Source organism: Cyanistes caeruleus, unplaced genomic scaffold, assembly GCF_971803275.1.
Source record: "Cyanistes caeruleus unplaced genomic scaffold, bCyaCae1.hap1.1 HAP1_SCAFFOLD_78, whole genome shotgun sequence".
Taxonomy (NCBI): Eukaryota; Metazoa; Chordata; class Aves; order Passeriformes; family Paridae; genus Cyanistes; species Cyanistes caeruleus.
Window position 1 is genome coordinate 1,544,557 of NW_028255889.1, and position 23,109 is coordinate 1,567,665.

At 49.4% G+C, this 23,109-nt stretch overlaps 1 protein-coding gene and 1 pseudogene across 1 annotated transcript; both read right to left on the minus strand.

Moving 5' to 3' along the window:
* Positions 1-393: 393 nt before the first annotated feature.
* LOC147646826 (uncharacterized) lies at positions 394-6,415 on the minus strand. Its single transcript, XM_086872953.1, has 3 exons — positions 6,377-6,415; positions 3,744-4,662; positions 394-3,679 (listed from the first exon to the last, which is right to left on the minus strand). The coding sequence occupies exons 1-3, from the start codon at positions 6,413-6,415 to the stop codon at positions 2,685-2,687; spliced, it is 1,953 nt and encodes a 650-aa protein (XP_086729079.1). The 3' UTR covers positions 394-2,684.
* Positions 6,416-6,778: 363 nt separating this feature from the next.
* Positions 6,779-9,283, minus strand: LOC147646827 (serine/threonine-protein kinase pim-1-like; annotated as a pseudogene).
* Positions 9,284-23,109: the final 13,826 nt, after the last annotated feature.

Sequence of the window (23,109 nt, forward strand, 5' to 3'; positions counted from 1 at the left end):
TGCAGGAAGGTCCAGCCCTGCAGCCTCTGGGGTGGCCCTGTCAGGGGCCATCACACCCAGAACCATTTCCCAGGCAGTCCAAGTCTCACTGTCCATGGTTGTGTTTGCAAATTGGGTGCAGCCCTGCACACCCACGGGTTTCCATTTCCCCAGTGGGCCCATTGTTAAGGGCATGGAACACATCTGGGAGATGGGTTCTCCACCAGGACAGGTTCCCATCTCCTCATTTTATCAACTGCTCTTTTAACAACTCCTTCACCTGTTCAACCAATCCTGCAGCTTGTAGAGAGTCTGGTACATGAAAAACCCAGCAGTCTTAATCAGTGTGTTTTTCACAGGAACAGACAAAGCATTCTGCATCATAGTATCAACAAACCCTATAAAAACAGCCAGTTTTATCCGTTCCTCCTTTATTCCTTGTATAAAATTCACAAAGTTTACCATTGACATTTGGGTCTTTGCCAGTTCTTTTTTGTAGGGTATTTAGTGTTACAGTGAGCAGCCAAAGCTCACAAATTGGTATTTTCAGCATTATTTCACATTATTGAGTTTTGGTTATATATATAAATATATATTATTGTGTTGTTATTGTTATTGTTATTATGTTACTTGCACAAACAAACCTGAGCTCAAGACTAAAACCTTTTTCTGTACCTTCATGTGGGAGCATTCCAAAAAACAACTGTTCCTTCTGTTGGTGCTGTTAAGAAAATCCATCCTTGTCTTTCCAAACCCACAAGTTCTTTTCGTTTTTCCATATGCAATGTTTGGATGCATTTTAAGACATCCTGCGGTTCAGCCTCTTTTAACCGACTGCCCCACTGCTCGCACAGTGCTCCCACCTCAGCCCCACTCCAGAGCCAGTGAACTCTGGGGAGGGCTTCCCTTCTGGGAACTTCAGATGGGACTGATTCCTTACATTTACATTTAAAAAGTGATATTTTGTTGTGATCTGGCCAGACTTTGCCAATTTTGTTTCACCAGTGGGCAGGGTCAGCACCAAAGGCACCAACACCACCTAAAGGAATCAGTGTCACTTACTGCAGCTCCAAGCAGCAAAGGATCACAAAAGGAGCAGCTCAGCAATGCACCCAATCATCACTGCCAAAGATTGCCTGCAGGCATTAACAAAGATCCAGTTCCCCTCAGACTTTGCCATCCCCAGATCCACCCATCAGCTGGGGAAGCTGTCACAGCCAAGGACTGGAGAGCCACTCCTGGACACTGGGAAATCCTGCAGGTGCCTCCAGCCACAGGTGAGGCTCAACCCCGGCTGTGAGAGAGGGCCCAGGTTTGATAGTGCTGAATGAACAAACTGACAGCACTTCTGCTGTGGGAACATCTGGTTTCATCCTCCTCTTGCGTCCCTACCAAAGCCTGGCCAGGCCTCAAGGAGGAACCAAGGGAGTTGACTCTGTCCATACACCCCAAACAAGGCCAGATGTCGGATTGAATGGCCTTGTCTGGCTTCTAAACACAGAAAGGTCAATCCATGTTTCATTGATGAGTGGATCCATCTATCACAGTGCTAATGACCATGCATATTTCAGTAATGAGCAGACAGACAGATAACCTCTGGTTGGAAGGTTCATCCAGAGGTCACCTTTGGCTCAGGGCCTGTTGTTCAGGCCTCACTCAGGGCCTGTTGTTCAGACCTTGGCACTTCAGGGACGAGGTTTAGTGCTGGGCTTGACACTGCTGGGTGACTGGCTGGACTGGATGAGCTCAGAGGCCTTTTCCAGCAAAATGGATTCTATAATTGCAGGATTCTATCTGCTGCATTCAGCTAGGTCCGTTACTTAGCAGCATTACTTTGGCCCAAAAGCCCCCTCTTACTCAGCTCTTGTGGCCTGAGGCTTCAGCTCCTTCAGCTCCTGGTGCTGAGCTGCTCACACTGAACGAGACGACTCAGAGAGAAGAATACAGTTCATCCAATTCCTTCTGGGACACAGAGAGGGGAGGTGTGAAAACAGGAGCATTGTTTGGTGTGGCCTCTTCTCTGCCCTTCACACCTTTCAGGGCTTTGAACCAGCCAAGAGCTTCCTCCAGGAGTTCAATGAAGCAGCTGTTCCTGCTCCCAGGTCTGGCTCTTCCCAGTCTCTGACCTTGACTGCTTTTGTCCCTCTTGCTGTGCCCTCTGCTCCCCCAGGGCTCGGTGGCTGCTGCCCAGGACTGTGGGACTGGCACAGATCAAGGGGTTGAGCCCCTCCTTTCTGTGCCCTTGGAGCTGCCTGGTCACAGCAGCCTTTTCCATCTGGAAGCTCCACATGGAGAGGGAGTCCCCAGCTCTGTTCCTGGCGTAACATGCAGGAGCCCAGGGCTGCCATCTCAAGTACCTGCTGGCACTGAGGGCTCCCAGGTGCCTCAGGCTGCTGTGACACCGCTGCACAGGGAGGGAAGCATGGCAGAGGCTGCACTGAAAGTCAGCTCCATGTGCTGGTGTTGGTACTGCTGCGGGTGCTGGCACTGCTGGTGCTGGTGCTGGTGGTGCTGGTGGTGCTGGTGCTGGTGGTGCTGGTGCTGCTGCTGGTGCTGGTGCTGCTGCTGCTGCTGGTGGTGCAGGTGCTGGTGGTGGTGCTGCTGGTCCTGCTGGTTCTGGTGCTGCCACTGATGCTGTTGGTGGTAATGCTGGTGCTGCAGGTGCTGCTGCTGCTGCTGCTGTGCTGGTGCTGCTGGTGCTGGTGCTAGTGCTGGTGCTGGTGCTGCTGCTGCTGCTGCTGATCCTGCCCCTGGTGATACTGCTGGTGCTGCTGGTGCTGGTGATGCTGCTGCTGGTACTGGTGCAGGTGCTGGTGCTGGTGCTGCTGCTGCTTGCACTGGTGGCAGTGCTGCTGCTGGTTCTGCTGGTGCTGCTGGTGCTGCTGGTGCTGCCACTGATGCTGCTGGTGGTGATGCTGGTGCTGCAAATGCTGCTGCTGCTGCTGCTGCTTCTGTGCTGGTGATGCTAGTGCTGCTGGTGCTTCTGCTGGTGCTGCTGCTGGTGCTGCTGGTGCTGGTCCAGCCCCTGGTGCTGCTGCTGGTGCTGCTGGTGCTGGCAGTGCTCGTGCTGCTGTTGCTGGTGCTGCTGGTGCTGGTGCTGCTGCTGCTGCTGGTGCTGGCACTGCTGGTGCTGCCACTGATGTTGCTGCTGGTGCTGCTGGTGCTGGTCCAGCCCCTGGTGCTGCTGCTGGTGCTGCTGGTGCTGGCAGTGCTCGTGCTGCTGTTGCTGGTGCTGGTGCTGGTGCTGCTGGTGCTGCTGCTGGTGCTGCTGGTGCTGATCCTGCCCCTGGTGCTACTGCTGGCGCTGGCGGTTCTGTTGCTGCTGTTGCTGCTGCTGGTGCTGCTGCTAGCACTGCTGGTGCTGGTGCTGCTGCTGGTGCTGCTGGTACTGGTGCTGCTGGTGCTGCTCTTGGTGGTGGTGGTGCTGTTGGTGGTGCTGCTGCAGGTGCTGCTGGTGCTGCTGCTGTTGCTGCTATTGTTGCTGCTGTTGTTGCTCCTGGCACTGATGCTGCTGCTGATGCTGCTTCTTCTGGTGCTGCTGCTGCTGCTGGTGCTGGTCCAGCCCCTGGTGCTGCTGCTGATGCTATGGCTGGTGCTGCTGCTGGTGCTGCTGGTGCTGATCCTGCCCCTGGTGCTACTGCTGGTGCTGGTGGTGCTGCTGCTGGCACTGGTGGTAGTGCTGCTGCTGGTTCTGCTGGTACTGCTGGTGCTGCTGGTCCTGGTGCTGCAGGTGATGCTGCTGCTGCTGCTGGTTCTGCTGGTACTGCTGGTGCTGCTGGTCCTGGTGCTGCAGGTGATGCTGCTGCTGCTGCTGGTGATGCTGGTGCTGCTGGTGCTTCTGCTGGTGCTGCTGCTGGTGCTGGTGGTGCTGCTGCTGCTGCTGGTACTGGTGCAGGTGCTGCTGGTGCTGCTGCTGGCACTGCCGCTGGTGCTGCTGGCACTACTGGTACTGCTGCTGTTGCTGCTGCTGTTGCTGCTGCTGGTGGTGCTGCTGGTGGTGCTGGTGCTGCTGGTGCTGATCTTGCCCCTGGTACTACTGCTGGTGCTGGTGGTGCTGCTGGTGGTGGTGCTTCTGGTGCTGCTGGCACTGGTGGTGCTGCTGGTGCTGGTGCTGCTGCTGCTGGTGCTGCTCGTGCTGGTGGTGGTGCTGCTGCTGGCACTGCTGGTGAAGCTAGTGCTGGTCCTGTCCCTGGTGCTGCTACCGCTGCTGGTACTGCTGGTGCTGCTGGTGCTGCTGCTGCTGGTGCTGCTGCTAGTGCTGCTGGTGCTGGTACTGCTGGCACTGCTGGTGCTGTTGGTGTTGGTGCTGCTGGTGCTGCTGGTCCTGCTGCTGCTGCTTCGGCTGCTGGTCGTGCTGCTGCTGGTGCTGCTTTTGGTGCTGCTGCTGCTGTTGGTGCTTCTGGAGCTGGTTCTGCTGGTGCTGCTGCTGGTGCTGATCCTGCCCCTGGTGCTGCTGCTCGTGCTGCTGCTGATCGTGCTGCTGGTGGTGCTGCTGCTGGCGCTGCTGGTGAAGCTGGTGCTGGTGGTGGTGCTGGTACTGCTGCTGCTGCTGCTGCTGCTGCTGCTGCTGCTGCTGCTGGTGCTGCTGCTGATGCTACTGCTGGTGCTGCTGGCGCTGGTGCTGCTGGTGCTGCTGGTGCTGCTGCTGGTGGTGGTGCTGCTGCTGCAATCATATTTCCAGCACTGCCCCACACTGAGGGATCAGATCGAGGCACTGCTGCTGCTCCCTCGGGACCAGCCCCAGTTTGGTTGTTGCTGTCAGTGCCAGCACAAGCCGTGGCTGGAGCAGCAGGTGCTGACAGTGCCCCAAGGCCCAGGGCTGGAGGGGTCCCTGGGCTGGGGCTGGGAGGGAGCTGCCCCTTCTTCTCCCTGTGCCTCACACAGAGCTGGGCCGGGCACAAGTGGGGCAGCAGAGCCAACAGGGAGCCTGCGAGTCTCTTCCAGCCGTGCCTGCTCAGAGTTTGGCCTTGGAGCTTCAGGTGGGCAAAGGCAGCTGCTCTGCTCCCTCTGCGTGTCCCTGTGTTCAGCAGTGCTGCTCCATCAGTCTGTGCCCAGCAACGGGGAAAAGCCTCAGCCCTGCAGGGCCAGGAGCTGCCGGGCTCTGCCTGAGCAGCTCAGCCAGCAGGAAGGGAGCTGCTCCACACAGGAACCAGGAGCAAAGGACACTTCTTTTTCATAGCATGATTTCTGTTTTAAGGGGAAAAATGCGGAAAAATAAAAGAAAAAAAACTTCTATAAAATGTGAAAGATAAAAACAGAACCCAAGCGTACAGTGAAAAATCTTCTCTAACTTTGAATTAAGGTGTAATTGGTCTTTTGAAACATAAAACACAGTTATTTACTTTGCAGATGTGCTGATGGCATGATGCATCTTACCGGCCTCAGAAACCTTTCTGAAAAAGTTTTTGGGGTTTGATTCCAATATTGTTATTTGAAATTGTGGTGAAATTGGAGTGAAGCAAGAAGAAAGTGCTTTGCGCCTTGCCAGCTCCAAGCAGCACTGGGAATCTAAACTCTGTCAAACCCCAAATCCTTTAGAAGGTGCCCTTCCTTCTCACCCTGTGAATGAGCTGCACATTCCCTTTCAAACATTCAGGGGTTTCTTAAAGATGCAAAGTCCCACTTACAGCTTTTTGCTCTGGTTTGGAAGTGCAGAGGGGCGATTCTTCATCCATCAGCTCCAGACTGCACTGCCTCAGGAACACAGCAGTGGCACTTCTAGAGGAGGAAGAAAGTGCAATTGCACAATTGCAGCCAAAAAGAAAGGAAGAGTGGGACACAGAAAACATCCTGTGCAGATGCAGGCATTCAGCTGGGACTGTGGAGAGTTTGGGTCCTTGCCAATTATATGTGTGTCCCTAAGTGCAATCTCTTGGCCTGCAGGAGAGTCTCACTCACCTGCAAAAGTAGAAAGCTCAGGCGGTGTGCTGGGAACGGGCTCGTGTGATGCAAAGCTGTCAGAGCAATGGGAGGGCAGGGTGAGCCCAGCTGTGCCTGGGGCTGAGCCCAGCAGAGCCCTGGCAGAGCCCAGAGCAGCCTCAGCATCCGCAGAGCCCGGCTGCAAGGAGAGAAACCAGAAACTGCCCGTCAGCTGAAGGCTCCTGTCCCCTTGTCCCAGCCACCCGCGGTGCCCAGGCCATGCTGGCTGTGCTCAGAGCTGGGCCCAAAGCTGCCCATCACTGCTGCCTTTGGGAGCAGAGCAGGAGGGCAGGCCATGTGCCCAGCCTGCAGCCAGCCATGGCAGACCCAGCCCCTCAGCAGCTGTCCAGAGACAAAAAGCAGCTTGGCAGCCAACTGAAGAATTGCTTGCATCCACCCCAGCCAAGGGGGAACCTTTGGTGCCTGGCCAGGCTGTGCCATGCCCAGATCTGGGAGCATCCCCTGGCTGTGGACTCACCTGCAAATTGGGCGTGGAGCGAGTCTTTGAAGAAGACATGCCAGAATTGAAATCCATCATCTTCAGCTGGCCAGCTGGAGGAAGAGATTGCCATCCTTGAGGTTGTCCTTGGTGTCTCCAGCAGCAGCCCCAGCTGGTAACAGCTTCTCCAGGGGCTCCTTCTCCTTGCCTAGGGGCCAGACCAGGCTGTCAGTGCTCTGCCCAGGGTCCCAGCCATCAGTGAAGCAGACAAGCAAAAGCAGGGGGAATGGTGGCCACCAGTGCTTGCCACACCAGGTGCCCAGCTCAGCTCCAGCCCAAGAGCTGTGTGTTCCCTTCTGATGACCCCTGCTCAGAGCTACAGGCACGACAAAAACAGCCTGGTTTGCTTTGCCACCGATTGCCAAGAAATGTGTGGAGCTGTTACCTGCCAGGCCCCTGGATCCAACTGTGCATGTGGATCTCTCCCATCTCCTAGGGCAGATGAACAGCCTGCATCCAAGGATCGCGCAAAAGGTCTTCTAAGGATGGCCTGTCCGAGGGTTGCATGGACAAACACCTCTTAATAATATCTTGGCATTCTGAAGAGAGAAACCAGGAATCACCAGTCAGTTGGAGAAGTTGCCGCCCCCTTCCAGTGCCCAGGCCATGCTGGGTGTGCCCAGAGCTGGGCCTCAACTTCCCCATGGATTCCCTGTTTGCAGGAGAGCAGGACATGTGCCACCTCCTCAGCAGCTGCCAGAGCAGGATGCTCATGAGCCCACAGCTGTCTCCCAAGCCCAGTGTTCCCCCTGTGCCCAGAGATGAGGACTCACCTTGGGAGAGCCGTCGTGGGAACAAGATCCGCCCCCAGATGATCTGCTGGCCCCTCATGAATGGGTGCTTCCCTATGACCAGCTGGTAGAGCAGGAGGCCCAGGGACCAGATTGTTGCTGCCTGGCCATGGTAGCGTTGCTGGTGGATCCACTCTGGTGGGCTGTAGGACAGGGTTCCTGTGGAACACAGATGGAGATCATCAGGGGAATGCTGCTGCTCCCAGAGCCTGGCCCCAGCATCCCTGGGCATGTGGGGGCTGCCCCAGCGGCACACGGGGTGACCCACTGCCCTCTTGCCAGCACCTGGCACTTGGCTACAAACCCAGGGTTGGAAAAGAAGCCACTGCTGCTGCAAGAGGGCAGCAGAAGCACTGGGGAGGCCCAACCATGACAAGCAAATAAAAACCCACCCCGTGGTAGAGAAAACACACTCTCCTCCCTGCCTGCATGGCCTCCAACACATTGTTAATAGGCCAAGGCAAACGTGGGGAGCAGAGGAGTTCAAGCCCTTCCTCGCTGACTCACTAAACTCTCTGGGGCATGGGGTCAGACCCCTGCCCTCTGCTACCCCCATGGGGGTTTTTGTCAGGCTGGCTGTCCCAGCCCCAGCCCAGGGCACAGTGGGTGCTGAAGGCTCTTGGCAGGGCTGGGAGCTGGCCCCACTCACACCCCCATCCAAATCAATTTGCCTCAAGCATTGATCCCATCCTGGCAGCACCATGGGGAATCCCCGGTGCCACAGCCAGGCTGGGCCATGAGATGGCCAGGAGCATCCCCTGTGAGGGCTCACCTGCAAACTGGGTGTAGGCTGTGTCTTGCAGGAAGGCGCCACAGCCAAAGTCGATCAATTTCAGCTGCCCTGTGGCCAGGTCGAGCAGGATGTTCTCCGGTTTTATGTCCCTGTGCAGGACCCCGCAGCTGCTGCAGTGCTGCACGGCCTCCAGCACCTGGCGAAAGAGCCCCCGCGCCTCCTCCTCTGGCAGGAACCTCCGCTCCGCCAGCAAATGCGAGAGGTCCTGGCACCGCTGTGGACGCTCCAACACTAACACGAAGCTGTCGGGGAGCTCAAGCCACTCCAGCAGCTGAATGACTGCAGCACAGCCAGAGGACACCCTGTCCAGCAGCACAATCTCCATGGGAGCACGGGTGCCGTCGGGCTGCGGGAGGAGCACGGTGCTGTCAGTGGGGCTGAGGCCGGGCCAGGGCACTGGGACCCCTCAGCCAGCCCGGGATGCTCTGCACACCTCGCTCACCCCACGCCCGCTCTCCCCGCAGGGCTCTCGGCGGCTCCCACCGCGCCGGGCCCCGGCTCATCCCTGCCCGGCACGCCCCGGCTTCTGCCGCTGGCCCCGCACACTCACCAGCTCGCCCCAGAGCCGGACGCGATCCCGCGGCACACATTTGATGGCCACCTGCGAGCAAGGAGCAGCAGAGGCTTGAGCTCGCTGCCCGCCCCGCCGCGCCCCCGCCATCTCCTCCGCCCCCTCCTCCTCCTCCTCCTCTGCCCACCGCTCACCGGGGCGCCGTCCGAGAGTCGCGTGGCCGCGAAGACGCTGCCGAAGCCGCCGCGCCCCAGCAGCGGGCCCAGCTCGTAGCGCTGCTGCAGGGCCTCCTGCGCCTTCCCTGGGGGCGAGTCGCGGCCATCAGCGCTCGGCCCGGGGACAGGAACGGCCCCCGAGCGCTCCCCGAGCTCCCCGGGCCTGGCATCCGCAGGCGTTCCCTCATTGGAACGCGGCAGCGGCGGCTCGGGGCCAGCGGCCGCGCTGCTGAGCGGCGGAGCTCGGGCCGGGGAAGCCGCAGCGGAGGCGGCGGCAGCGACCGCGCCGCCTGTGTCCTCCGCGGGCCCCGGGAGGAGCCGGGGTCGGGGCCGGGGTCGGGGCCGGGGCCGAGGCCGGGACCGGAGCCTGCGTCGGGGCCGGGGCCGGGATCGGGCAAGGCGGAGCCAAAGGGCAGCGATTCCGCCCCAGCCCCAGGCAATGATGCCCGCCCAGCAGCGCCAGCGCCAGCACAGCCAGAGCCCGGCGGAGGCGAGACCACGGCGGGACGGCCGGGGCCGGGGCCGGGGCAACCCCGCCTGGGCCCGTGGGCGGGTCCGGGGGCGGGCCGGGGGCATGGCCCGGGCGGGTACGGGGAGAGGGAACCTGGAAGAGAGGGGGACGCAGGAAAAGGGAGACCCGGAGGGAATGTGGGACAGTGGGAAAGGGAGAGGAGAGACAGAAAAGTGATAAATTGGCTGCTTTCGCTGCTTTCACTGCTGCTGCTGCCGCCGCTGCTGCTGCTGCCGCTGCTGCTGCCGCTGCAACTGAAGCACCGGGACCGTTTGTCCCCGTGTCCGTTTGTCCGTTGCCCGCTCGGCCCCGGCCCGAGCCCCGCACTCCCCGGGCAGCCCCTGAGCCTTGCCAAACACGGGAACTTTGCCGTGTTGAGCCAAGAGCCAGAGTCTTGACTCCTGCACAGGGGCACAGGAAATGCCCTTGGCTGCTGCTGTGCCTTGTCCCTGCTGAGGGTCAGGCACCATCTGAGCACATTCCCTGAATGCAGAATTTGTACCCGACCCAAGCACTGCACTTGTGTCTCCAGCATTGCTTTCCAAGGAAAACAGGGCAAGGCAAACTGGGTATAGCTCATGGTATTTTACAGTGTCTAAAACTTGCCAAGTCTCAGATCTTAGAGGTGAGATCCATTTGGAATGAATGGGATGGAGAAAGTGCAAGATGGAAAAGGGGAACATAATAAATAGAGAAAAATAGAGAAAAACATATTGGTTGTTTCTTTTGATTTGATTTTCATTTCATAAGAAAGTTGTTTCAATTTTCCCAGAATCTTCTCCACAGTCCCGTCTGTTCTTTCCAAAAACCTGTCCTGGAGAACAAGGCACAGCTCCTGTCACAAGATGTGCCCCCAGCTGCAGCTTCTCTTGGCTTCCCACACTGTGACTGCAGCACAACTCTTGCAGCAAAGCAGGACAAATATTTGAAGAACTTGACAACTTTTTCTTTCTTTTCCTTGTGGACAGGGGAGTTGTGCCATTGGTAAGGTTTTCACTGTTACTCTTCTAGCCAAAGAAAACATGATGAGGTACCGGGAATTGTTAGGGAATACAAGCCTGGCTGAATGTGGAGAAAGAATCTCCAGGGTGTGCAGCCAGAAGTGGAGAGCTGATCATTCCAAATCCCCCATGGACACCTTGAAAGTGATCTGGAACATGAAGATGGGCTGACAGAGAGAGTTTGTTTCTGTGTTCAGTTTAGATGATTCTACATCTCTTGCACTGGGAGAAATCAAGAGCACAATCAGTTGATGATAAGCATCAGAACATGATAAGCTGGACCTCTCTGGATGACAGAAAGAATGTGAAAAGGAGAAATGCAGGGAATGACTTGGTGAACTTTGTATATAAGAAGGTACATTTTTTCCTAATAATTTCCAATTCATTCCCTTTGTTTTATCCTTTTAAAAAGGCCAATTGCATCTCAGATTCCCCATGAAATGGGAACCCTGAGCTTGTGGAACTGCCTGAAAGGTGCCCTGTTCCTTTTTCTTCTGCTGCTCGATAGAGACAGTGAAGCGAGTTGGGGAGTTCTGGTTTTTTTTTCTCCTAGTCGATTTTTTCATTTTATTTGCCACTGTAAAGGCAATTTCTGTGATGGCCTCTGTCAGTTGATTCTATTTCAGCAGCAGCAGCAACAGGGCTGTGTTTGAGCACTGCAAATGTGACCTGTGTGGCTTTAATTCTCTTTGATTTTGTGCTCAGGGCCTTGGGAGCATTTGGAGATCTACTACTCATGAGGCCTTTTTAACAAGCAGTCCGAGTTCCCTGTCAGAAAAGCACAGTGGGTAGCACTGATTGAAAGAGGCAATTGCACTTGTACTGCTAAAATTCAAGTGGCAAGCAGAAGAGGGGCAAGATCAGCTGGGATCCACAATTGCCAAGGCCAAGGCACCAACAGCCTCCTGCTGTCACCTCAGGGTGAGTAAAACAGCGCTGAAAACAGCGCTGGAACCCGATCCTTTCTTCCTCTGAGGCCTGGCTGAGGGCAGCAGAGGCGGGGCTGAGGAATCAGGGCTGTTTGTGGGGGATTGTTGCTGTAGTCCAGAATTGCCCTGGCAAAAGCCCTGGCAAGCCGAGGCAGGAGCAGGTGGGAAGGGCCGGCGCTGCTGCTGCTCGTGGCCGGGAGCCCCGGCCGGGCCGGGCCGGCGCCCGCTGCGCTGCGGCTGCTGCTGCTGCCAGAGCCGGGCGGGACTCGGGGACAGGGAATGGACACGGGGGGACAGCAAAGGCCTTGGGGGCTGCAGGGATGTTGGCACTGGGGCCAGCGCCAGCACAGAGCTTCAGCCCGCAATGAACCCCGAGGGAAACGCTGGGGAAAGGCTCCATTCAGCCTTTGTTTACTCGTCGCTATGAAGGGACCGAAATAAAAGGAGAAAGAGCAGGGCCCGACCCCTTCTCCTTTGGGAGGAGCCCCGCGCCTGGAGCTGAGAGGGGCCATGAGGAAAAATGAGGGGCCATGAAGGGCTTTGAGAGGCCATGAGGGACCATGAGAGGCCATGAGAGGTTTTATGAGGCCATGAGAAGTTCTATGGGGCCATGAGGGGCTGTGAGGGGCCATGAGGAGCCTCAGCCCTGGCAGGAGGGGGTCCCACCATGTCCCCAGGGCAGGGCCGCCGTGAGGGGCCGCGAGTGCAGACGTGGCAGCAGAGCGGGCTTGGGGCGCCTCTGGGAGGGGATGAGACCCTTCCCCAGCTCCAAACCACACCAAACCCGGCATTAACAGGATTTTCCGTCTTTAGAATCCACTGGCAACTTGGAGTTGAGTGTCCAGTTTAATTCTGGTGGGAAAAACAAGGGAATTTTCCCAGTGTGTGACATCCAGCATTTGTTATTTATGTCTAAGATTTAAAAGTCTTGACAATGAAAAGTAATACTAAAAAATAATAATAACAACAAGACCAAGAAATAAAGCCCCGAATCCCAACAATCAGCTCAGAAACATGTTTTTGTTTGTAGTAATAGAGTAGTACTAAAGAAATAAATGAAAGTGATTTAATTTGTAATTCAGACAAAAGATGTTTCATCTTTTTCCAAGGTTCTGGTCCCCTTCCTCCAGGGTCATTTCCTTTACTCACCCACTTTCTAATAGGTAGAAGGGAGTTAAGGCCATTGGAAAAGACAACAGCTCCTGTTTCCAAGATTAGCAGCCACCACTCCAGGGACCCTGAATTGCCCCCAGGCACGTGTGTGCACTTGAAGGGTGAGCGGGTGTTGGGGACAGAGATCTCAAACTCCTTCTAAAGCTGTGAGAAACCCACAAGTGGCAAAGTATCATTGTGGGTCAGCTCCTGCTGAAATTCCATTCCCCCACACCCTCCAAATGGGCAGGCAGGGCTGGGCTCTGGCAGGGTTCAGTTTTGAGTGCCTTGTGCTCCCTGGCATGGAAGTGATCCTATGAACTCTGGCATTGATGGATTGTGGTATGGCTGCTGAAAGAGGAGGGGGAATCTCAGGAGACAGGAACGTCTCTCGTTCTCCCTTCTCCCTGCAGAACCCCCTCTCCAAAGAGAAATGCCTGTGCCGGGTTTCCATGAGACCCCTTCCCTCAGGCCAGTGTCTGAGCCACTGTGTGGTCTGCAGGAGCCAAAGCCAGAGGAGTCCCAATATCAGTCACCCCACAGTCCCAACACAGCAGGAGAAAGCACTGCTTGCAGTGGGGCTGCTGATCTGTGACCTGTCCTGGTTCCATCCACCCCACTCCTCTCAGCCACAGGCACCAGAAGGATCCCAGGAAAGCCACAGTGCTGTACCAGATGCCAGGAGCACTCCCTGCTGTGGCCTCAGGGATGCTGGGTGACCTCGTCGATGAGGATCTCTGACTGGTGATGGAATGTACAGTTACAGCAGAGAACGTTGCTTGTTTCTAGAACTAGAACAAAGATCCCAGATGGAACAAGCCTTGCTGGTTATAGTCAGAAGCATCAGTGACCAAAAGTTGTATTTCCTTTGGTTTGGTCACTTCTTTGTTCGTTCTCAGTGTTCAGGCTGGGCTGTGGGGTGTCCTCATTTGCTGCATTTTCTGAGCTCCTCTTGGATCCTTTGAGCAATAGGTTGTGTCCTCTGAGGATCCTTTGTGCTCCTTGGTGACCCAAGAGAACCTTGCAAACAATTTTTGGGGGAGCTGCTGCTGTGATGTCACAGGAACATTGCCGTGTCCTTGTGGTGTTCCCGTTGCTGTGGGGCACAGAGGCCTCAGTGTCAGAGCGGCTCTGGGCACCTGCTCATTGCCTGAGGATCGTCCTGCCCGAGGCATTCTCAGCAGCCAGCCCAGCCCCTGATGGGTGTCCTTCTGTCCTTGCAGGGGGACAGAGAGTCTGCAGACATGTGCAGCACAGCCAAAATGATCCAGCAAGTGGTTGTTGCAGTTTTGCACTCTGGACTCTGGGGCTTCTTATGGGTATTTTTTAACCCACTGGGCCCTGAAGTTGAGGATTTCCCCAGGTGCACCATATGTGCCTTTGGGATTGCTCTGGGCTTTCTGTTCATCCTTTGGAACGGAGGTGATTTTGAATGAAAATTGCCATTAAGATGCCATTTATTTGGGACAGCTCCTGCCAACAACTTCTTAAAAAAGGGGTTGTTTGTAGCCAGCAGGGTGTGCACAGCATTGGAATGGAGCCTTGGGGGGTTCTGTTCCCCAAGAGGAGAGTCTGTGGCAGCAGATCCTGGAACTCCCTCTGTTTGCTCACCCAGCCAAAAACTGGACACAGCCTTATATTTTGTGCTGTTCTCTTGCTTGCTGTGTGATTCAAAAGGACTATGACTCCAGGAGGGAAGTTGTGAAAGTAAAATGCTCTCTCTTGGCATTGACTTGTTGTGTGGGATTTGCCAGCAGAGGCAGCTTTTTCTCCTAACAGCATCTGGTTCAGGTGAAGGTCCCCTCACACATGGACACTGGGAAGCTCCTTCTTCAGTGGGCAGGAAAAAAACCTTTGGTGTTCAGAGATCCCAGCTGTTCCCTTTCAACACCAGTATGAGTCCAGTAAGCTCCAGTATGATCCTTGTCACATGGCAGCACTCCCAGGATGGTCCCATTTGCCTCGGACTAGATCAATCCAGTCAGTCCCAGTATGATGCCTTTGGCTCCCAGCATGCTCCCAGTTGCTCCCAGTCACCCCCAGTATGGGGGATGATGTGCATGGTATGTTCCCAGTCATTCTCAGATACTCCCAGTATGAGTCCAGTCACTCTCAGTATGATCCAAAACTGGATTGGTGGGAGGCTTCATGGAATCCTGGAGACCATTGTGACACTCTAGGGCCCCATGGAACCGTGGTGACACCAGGTTGGCTGGGAGTGTTGATGTGCTGCAGGGTAGGAGGGCTCTGCACAGGCAGCTGGACAGGCTGGATCCAGGGCCCAAACCCAACAAGGTGAGGTTTAACAAGTCCAAGTGTCGGGTCGTGCACTTTGGCCCCAACAACCCCTGCAGTGCTACAGGCTGGGGACAGAGTGGCTGGACAGCAGCCAGGCAGAAAGGGAGCTGGGACACTGATGGACAGCAGGCTGGGCATGAGCCAGCAGTGTGCCCAGGTGGCCAAGAAGGCCAATGGCTCCTGGCCTGGATCAGGAACAGTGTGGCCAGCAGGAGCAGGGCAGGGATTCCTCCCCTCTACTCTGCACTGGTTGGGCAGCACCTCGAGTGCTGTGTCCAGTTCTGGGCCCCCAATTTATTTAGGAAGGTCATGGATGGGCTGGAGCGTGTCCAGAGAAGGGCAACAAGGCTGGTGAGGGGTCTGGAGCACACAAGTCCTGTAAGTGATAGTAAAAGGTCTCAAAATGTTAGAAAATTTGGGGACTTATAAAGTTAGTTAGGTTTGGAAAGGCCTTGGAAAAGTTGGCCCTGGGAAATGTTAGGCCTTGTACTTGCTAAAAATCAGGTCAAAATTGCACCTGTGTAATCAGTCGATGATCATGATACAATTGTTAGATGTGATTAGCTGTAATTATTGTTTAAAGAATGTGAGGAACAATGTTAGGGGGCTGGGGTGGATCAGGAGAAATCCATGCTTGGGTAAAAACAATGCATACAATAGAACAATGTAAGTTTAATAATTAATATGTGAGTTATATAATGCTAGACTATGAAAATATGTTCAACCCAAAACCAAGATGAGAGAGATTTGGGTATGTGTACCCCTGACACCCAGATCTCTTAATAAAGCACCCGCATATAATCATTTGTGGTTATGTGTGTTCCTGAACGCTAACAATTTAATCAGATTTTACTGGAATTTTTGGAGATATTTGTGGAATTTTGTGTAATAATTGTGGAATTCTGTGGGATGTTTCTGGAATTTTGGGGGATTTTTGTGGAATTTTGTGGGATACTGAGGAGACTTGAAAAATTCTGAGGGATTTCTCTTCGATTTTGTGGAAATCCGTAAAGATTTTGTGGGATGGTTCTGGAATATGGTAGGGTTTTGAGAAGGTTTAGAGATTTTGTTGGGATGTTTGTGGAATTTTGTGGGATTTTTCTGGAATTTTCTGGGATGTTCCTGGAATTTTGAGGAATTTTGACTAGACTTGAAGAATTTTGAAATATTTTTCTTATATTGTATGGAAATTTGTGGAGATTTTCTGGGATGTTTCTGGAATTTGGTGGAGTTTTGTGAAAATGTAAAGAATTTTGTAGGAGGTTTCTGGAATGTGCAGTTTTTTTGAAATGTTGTGGAATGTTCTGGAATTTGGTGAGATTTTGAGAAGACTTGAAGAATTTTGAGGGATTTTTCTAGGATGTGTGGAAATTTCTAAAGTTTTTGTGGGAAGTTTATGGAATTTGATGGGGTTTTGATAAGATTTAAGGAGTTAGTTGGGATGTTCATGGAATTTTGTGGGATTTTTCTGGAATTTCGTAGGGTTTTGAGAAGACATGAAGAATTTTGAGGTATTTTTCTTAGATTGTGTGGTAATTTGTAAAGATTTAGTGGGATATTTCTGGAATTCGGTGGGGTTTTGAGAAAACTTAGGGAGTTTGTTAGGATGTTTGTGGAATTTTGTGGGATTTTTCTGGAATTTGGTGGAGTGTTTGTGGAATTTTGTGGAAATTGGAAAAGTTTTTGTGGGATGTTTCTGGAATTTGGTAGGGTTTTGAGAAGGTTTAGGGAATTGTGTGGGATGTTTGTGGAATTTCGAAAGACTTTGAGGAGATATGAAGAATTTAGAGGTATTTTTCTTAAACTGTGTGAAAATTTGTGGAGATTTTGTGGGATGTTTCTGGAATTTGGTGTAGTTTTGCGAAAATGTAAAGAATTTTGTGGGAGGTTTCTGGAATGTTGTGCGATTTCTTTGAAATGTTGTGGAATGTTCTGGAATTAGGTGAGATGTTGAGGAGATTTGAAGAATGTTGAGGGATTTTTCTAGGATGTATGGAAATTTGTAAAGTTTTTGTGGGAAGTTTCTGGAATTTTGTGGGGTTTTGAGAAGATTTTTCTAGAATTTTGTGTGATGTTTCTGGAATTTGGTAGGATTTTGATAAGACTTAGGGAGTTTGTTGGAATGTTTGTGGAATTTTGTGGGATGTTTCTGGAATTTTGAAGGACTTTGAGGACACATGAAGAATTTTGAGGGTATTTCTTAGTATGTGTGGAAATTTGTCAAGATTTTGTGGGATATTTCTGGAATTTGGTAGGGTTTTGAGAAGATTTTTCTGGAATTTTGTAGGATGTTTGTGGAATTTTTGGAAATAGGAAGAGTTTTTGTGGAATGTTTCTAAAATTTGGAAGGGTTTTGAGAAGATTTAGGGAATTGTGTGGGATGTTTGTGGAATTTCGAAAGACTTTGCGGAGACATGAAGAATTTTGAGGTATTTTGCTTATATTGTGTGGAAATTTGTGGAGATTTTGTGGGATGTTTCTGGAATTTGTTGGAGTTCTGCGAAAATGTAAAGAATTTTGTGGGAGGTTTCTGGAATGTTGTGCGATTTCTTTGAAATGTTGTGGAATGTTCTGGAATTTAGTGAGATTTTGGGAAGACTTGAAGAATGTTGAGTGATTTTTCTAGGATGTGTGGAAATTTGTAAAGATTTTGTGGGAAGTTTCTGGAATTTGGTGGGGTTTTGAGAAGATTTTTCTAGAATTTTGTGAGATGTTTTTGGAATTTGGTAGGGCTTTGAGAAGGTTTAAGGAGTTTGTTGGGATGTTTGTGGAATTTTGTGGGATGTTTGTGGAATTTGTAAGACTTTGAGGAGACATGAAGAATTTTGAGGTATTTTTCTTAGATTGTGTGGAAATTGGAAAAGTTTTTGTGGGATGCTTCTGGAATTTGGTAGGGTTTTGAGAAGATTTTTCTGGAATTTTGTAGGATATTTGTGGAATTTTTGGAAATAGGAAGAGTTTTTGTGGGATGTTTCTGGAATTTGGAAGGGTTTTGAGAATATTTAGGGAATTGTGTGGGATGTTTGTGGAATTTCGAAAAACTTTGAGGAGACATGAAGAATTTTGAGGTATTTTTCTTAGATTGTGTGGAAATTTGTCAAGATTTCATGGAATGTTTCTAAAATTTGGAAGGGTTTTGAGAAGATTTAGGGAATTGTGTGGGATGTTTGTGGAATTTCGAAAGACTTTGAGGGGACATGAAGAATTTTGAGGTATTTTGCTTATATTGTGTGGAAATTTGTGGAGATTTTGTGGGATGTTTCTGGAATTTGGTGGAGTTTTGCGAAAATGTAAAGAATTTTGTGGGAGGTTTCTGGAATGTTGTGCGATTTCTTTGAAATGTTGTGGAATGCTCTGGAATTTAGTGAGATTTTGAGAAGACTTGAAGAATGTTGAGGGATTTTTCTAGGATGTGTGGAAATTTGTAAAGATTTTGTGGGAAGTTTCTGGAATTTGGTGGGGTTTTGAGAAGATTTTTCTAGAATTTTGTGAGATGTTTCTGGAATTTGGTAGGGCTTTGAGAAGGTTTAAGGAGTTTGTTGGGATGTTTGTGGAATTTTGTGGGATGTTTGTGGAATTTGTAAGACTTTGAGGCGACATGAAGAATTTTGAGGTATTTTTCTTAGATTGTGTGGAAATTGGAAAAGTTTTTGTGGGATGCTTCTGGAATTTGAAAGACTTTGAGGAGACATGAAGAATTTTGAGGGTTTTTTTTAGATTGTGTGGAAATTTGTCAAGATTTTGTGGGATATTTCTGGAATTTGGTAGGGTTTTGAGAAGATTTTTCTGGAATTTTGTAGGATGTTTGTGGAATTTTTGGAAATAGGAAGAGTTTTTGTGGGATGTTTCTGGAATTTGGAAGGGTTTTGAGAAGATTTAGGGAATTGTGTGGGTTGTTTGTGGAATTTCGAAAAACTTTGAGGGGACATGAAGAATTTTGAGGTATTTTGCTTATATTGTGTGGAAATTTGTGGAGATTTTGTGGGATGTTTCTGGAATTTGGTGGAGTTTTGCGAAAATGTAAAGAATTTTGTGGGAGGTTTCTGGAATGTTGTGCGATTTCTTTGAAATGTTGTGGAATGCTCTGGAATTTAGTGAGATTTTGAGAAGACTTGAAGAATGTTGAGGGATTTTTCTAGGATGTGTGGAAATTTGTAAAGATTTTGTGGGAAGTTTCTGGCATTTGGTGGGGTTTTGAGAAGATTTTTCTAGAATTTTGTGAGATGTTTCTGGAATTTGGTAGGGCTTTGAGAAGGTTTAAGGAGTTTGTTGGGATGTTTGTGGAATTGTGTGGGATGTTTGTGGAATTTCGAAAAACTTTGAGGAGACATGAAGAATTTTTAGGTATTTTTCTTATATTGTGTGGAAATTTGTAAAGATTTTGTGGGATGTTTCTGGAATTTGGTGGAGTTTTGCGAAAATATAAAGAATTTTGTGGGAAGTTCCTGGAATGTTGTGCGATTTTTTTGAAATGTTGTGGAATGTTCTGGAATTTGGTGAGATTTTGAGGAGACTTGATGAATTTTGAGTGATTTTTCTAGGATGTGAGGAAATTTGTAAGCTTTTTGTGGGAAGTTTCTGGAATTTGGTGGGGTTTTGACAAGATTTTTCTAGAATTTTGTGAGATGTTACTAAAATTTGGTGTTGTTTTGAGAAGGTTTAAGGAGTGTGTTGGGATGTTTGTGGAATTTTGTGGGATATTTCTGTAATTTTGAAGGACTTTGAGGAGATATGAAGAATTTTTAATAATTTTTCTTAGATTGCGTGCAAATTGGAGGAGATTTTGTGGGAAATTTCTGGAATTTGGTAGACTTTGAAGAGACATGAAGGATTTTGAGGTATTTTTCTTAGATTGTGTGGAAATTTGTGGAGTTTTTGTGGGATGTTTCTGGAATTTGGTGGAGTTTTGCGAAAATGTAAAGAATTTTGTGGGAGGTTTCTGCTGGAATGTTGTGCGATTTTTTTGGAATGTTGTGGAATGTTCTGGAATTTAGTGAGATTTTGAGGAGACTTGAAGTATTTTGAGGGATTTTTCTAGGATGTGTGGAAATTTGTAAAGTTTTTGTGTGATGTTTCTGGAATTTAGTGGGGTTTTGAGAAGATTTAGGGAATTTGTTGGGATGTTTCTGGAATTTTGTGGGATTTTGACTAGACTTGAATAATTTTGAAAGATTTTTCATAGTTTGTGTGCAAATTTGTGGAGATTTTGTGGAATGTTTCTGGAATTTGAAAGACTTTGAAGAGATGTCGTGGTTTTAAATGAATAACTGAGAAAATTACTTATTTCTTGCTGTGAGATATGGATTAGAACAAGAGCAAAACAGGCCTAAAACTTAAAAGGAAAAAGGAAAGTTTATTGACAAACTACAATAATAAGAACACCAGAATAAACTTCCAGAAAACCTTTTCATCCCCTATCTACTCACTATTTCCTTGTTCACATGACAACAGAGACAAAAACTTTGGAACTTTGATGGTTAATACAGTCCCAATTCTTGCTACAGTCTTTTCACCAGTCTTTGTAGAGAAACAGAAGTTTCTTCCTGTTAATTTATGGAGTTTCTCAGAAGAAAACTATTTTTGTTATAGTTTTCCATTGCCCTAATGTTAGCTGCCCAGAGCTGCTATTATTCGAGCCCACTCCTCCCATTTTCACATCACTCTGAGGTTTGTATGGGCCATGAGTCTAGGGGTAGCATTTTTAAGGATAAGTTATTCAAACGCAAAAAGTCTTCTTCATCTGTTCTGTGAGCTTCACTAGAAAACAGTTTTCTCATTGCCTCTCAAGGCTTCAAATCTCCCAGCACTTCACTATACCACAATTACTCTACTTTTTACTCAAATTTACACTTTGAACACTTTATTCCTCTCTAGATTCTGTATCATGTATTAATGGAGTTCTTTTCAGAACTGTCCATCTCCATAGTTTTAACAGAAAGATATTTCAGCTTAATTAAAGCATCTTCTTAATTCTCTAGCTTTTCTGAAGCTTCTTTTCTTTCCTGTCAGTGGTAGTTTATAAAGTCTCTTTTCATGTTGATCACTCTCTCTCTCTCTCTCTCTCTGGATAAAAAGATTAATCCGCAAGTCTCATCTGGGTAATGAAAGAGTTAAAATCTTGCCCAGGCTTTTGTAGGTGGTTCGGTGATCTCTGCCGAACAGGAGCTGGAGCCGTCTGCGATGGAAGGTTCCTCATGGCTGCTCTGGAGAGTGTAGTCGCCGCTCCAGCCCGCTGCAAGTCCAGGGCCTCTCTCTTTCTTCTCTCGGCATTTTCCAGTGAATTTAGTTACAGCAAAACCTGCAGCTGAGCCAGAGATCGGTTCGGCCCGGCCCGGGCCCGAGGAAAACCTTCCGCAGGCCCCCCGCCATCTGCCGGCCGGGACACGCGGCTGGCCCCGGCCCCGGCCCCGGCCCCGCCCGGCCGCATGGCCTGGGCAGGGAACGGGAGGCCTGGAGCTCTGCCACCCTTCACAGCCAGGAAACAAAGAGAACCAAGAGAGCTCTGGTTTTACACTTTAAGGTATGGTTCACAAGTTGATCCCACTTTTCAATGGCGTAAACTGCTGTCAATTCTCAGCAATGACCGATAATTGGTCAGGAGAAAAGACTCCAGGCAGTTCCCAGCAACTCCAACTCCCTTAAAGGTAAAGTTAACTCCATGACAATATGATTATATTGTTTTAATTAAAGGCTTCAAGCTAGGTGTCATGGTTTTAAATCAGTAACTAAAAAAACTACTTATTTTTTGTTGTGAGATATGGATTAGAACAAGAGCAAAACAGGCTTAAGACTTAAAAGTAATAAAGACAGTTTATTAACAAACTACAAGAATAAGAATATCAGAATAAACTTTCAGAAAACCTCCTTATCTTCTACATCTTAACTATTTCTCTGTACACATGACAACATAGAGACAAATAACTTTAGGATTCTGGTGGTTAAAAACAGTCTTAATTCTTGCTACAGTCTTTCATCAGTCTTTGTAGAGAAACAGAAGTCTCTTTCTGTTAGCTTACGGAGTTTCTCACGAGAAAACTATTTTTCATCATAGTTTTCTATTTCTCTAATTCCAGCTGCCCGGAAATCTGTCATTAGATCTTCTCCTCTCATTTCACATCTCCGAGGTGTGTATGAGTCACAGAGTTTAGGAATCTTATTTTTAAAGATAAGTTATTCAAAGGCAGAAGTCTTCTTCATTTGTCTCTGTGAGCCTTCCTAGAAAACAGTTTTCTCTTTACCCCCCAAAGCTTCAAAATCTTCACTCAACTCAATTCCAGCAACTCACAGTATCACAAGTACTCTCTCTCTCTTCTGCTCAAAAGTTACACTTTGAATATCTCATTCCTCCTAATACTCTTATCATAAATTAAAAGAGTCTTTTTATACTATTATTGTCCATCTCCATAGCTTTAACAGAAAAATATTTCAGCTGTAAAGCATCTCCTTATTCTCTCTTTCTTATTTAAACTTAACTCTTTTCTTCACTGTTTTTAGTAGTTCTATGATGTCTCCTCTATGTTGATTGTCTCTCTCTCTGTCTTTCTGAGAAAAAGAGTAATCTGTATGTTTATCCAGGTAGTAAAAGAATTAAAAGCTTTAAGAAAACTGCAAGAGTTCATGGTGTTAAGTTTCAGTCTAGCAACAAAAACTGAAAACCAAGCTCGGCTGACCAGCGCTGCTTCTCTTCCCCCTCTCCCCCTCCACCCCGCGGCCTTGTCGACCTGGAGAGGGTGGGGGGAAGGCCAAGACAGAGCCTGCTACCTTGTCAGAAGCCGGAAACCAAAGAGGGCAAGAGAATTCTGTCTGTACTTCTTAAGGGGGTGTTTACAAGTTGAATTCACTTTTTAATGGTCAGATCTGCTGTCAATTCTTGGAAATGACTGATAATTGGTCAGGAAGAAAAACTCCCATCAGCCACCAGCAGCTTCAACTTCCTCTCCCTCCAAGCTGTCTTAAAGGTAAAGCTACCCCATGACACTAGGACAGCAGTGCTCCCCACAATTTTTCATCAGTTAGTTCTTTTTGAGGCTAAATTTGATTAATGAGAGGGGTTTCCCTCTCCATTGTTTCTTTGGTGAGTAAGCATTCTTTGAATTTTTAACCCATTCCTCTCTTCGGGCCACTGGCAAGAGATGGGTCTCATTCCTTTCTTCATCTAATAGTATCTGCAAAATTTCAACTAGGTTTTGAAAGGAGATGTCATGGTTTTAAAGCAGTAACTAAAAAATTACTTCTTTCTTGCTGTGAGATATGGATTAGAGCAAGAGCAAAACAGGCTTAAAACTTAAAAAGGGATAAAGAAAGTTTATTAACAAAACTACAAGAATAAAAACACCAGAATAAACTTCCAGAAAACTCTTCTGTCTCTCACTACTTGACCATTTCTTTGTATACATGACAACATAGAGACAAAAAAAATTTTGAACTTTGGTGGTTAAAAACAGTCCCAATTCTTGCTACAGTCTTTTCATCAGTCTTTGTAGAGAAACAGAAGTCTCTTTCTGAGAACCT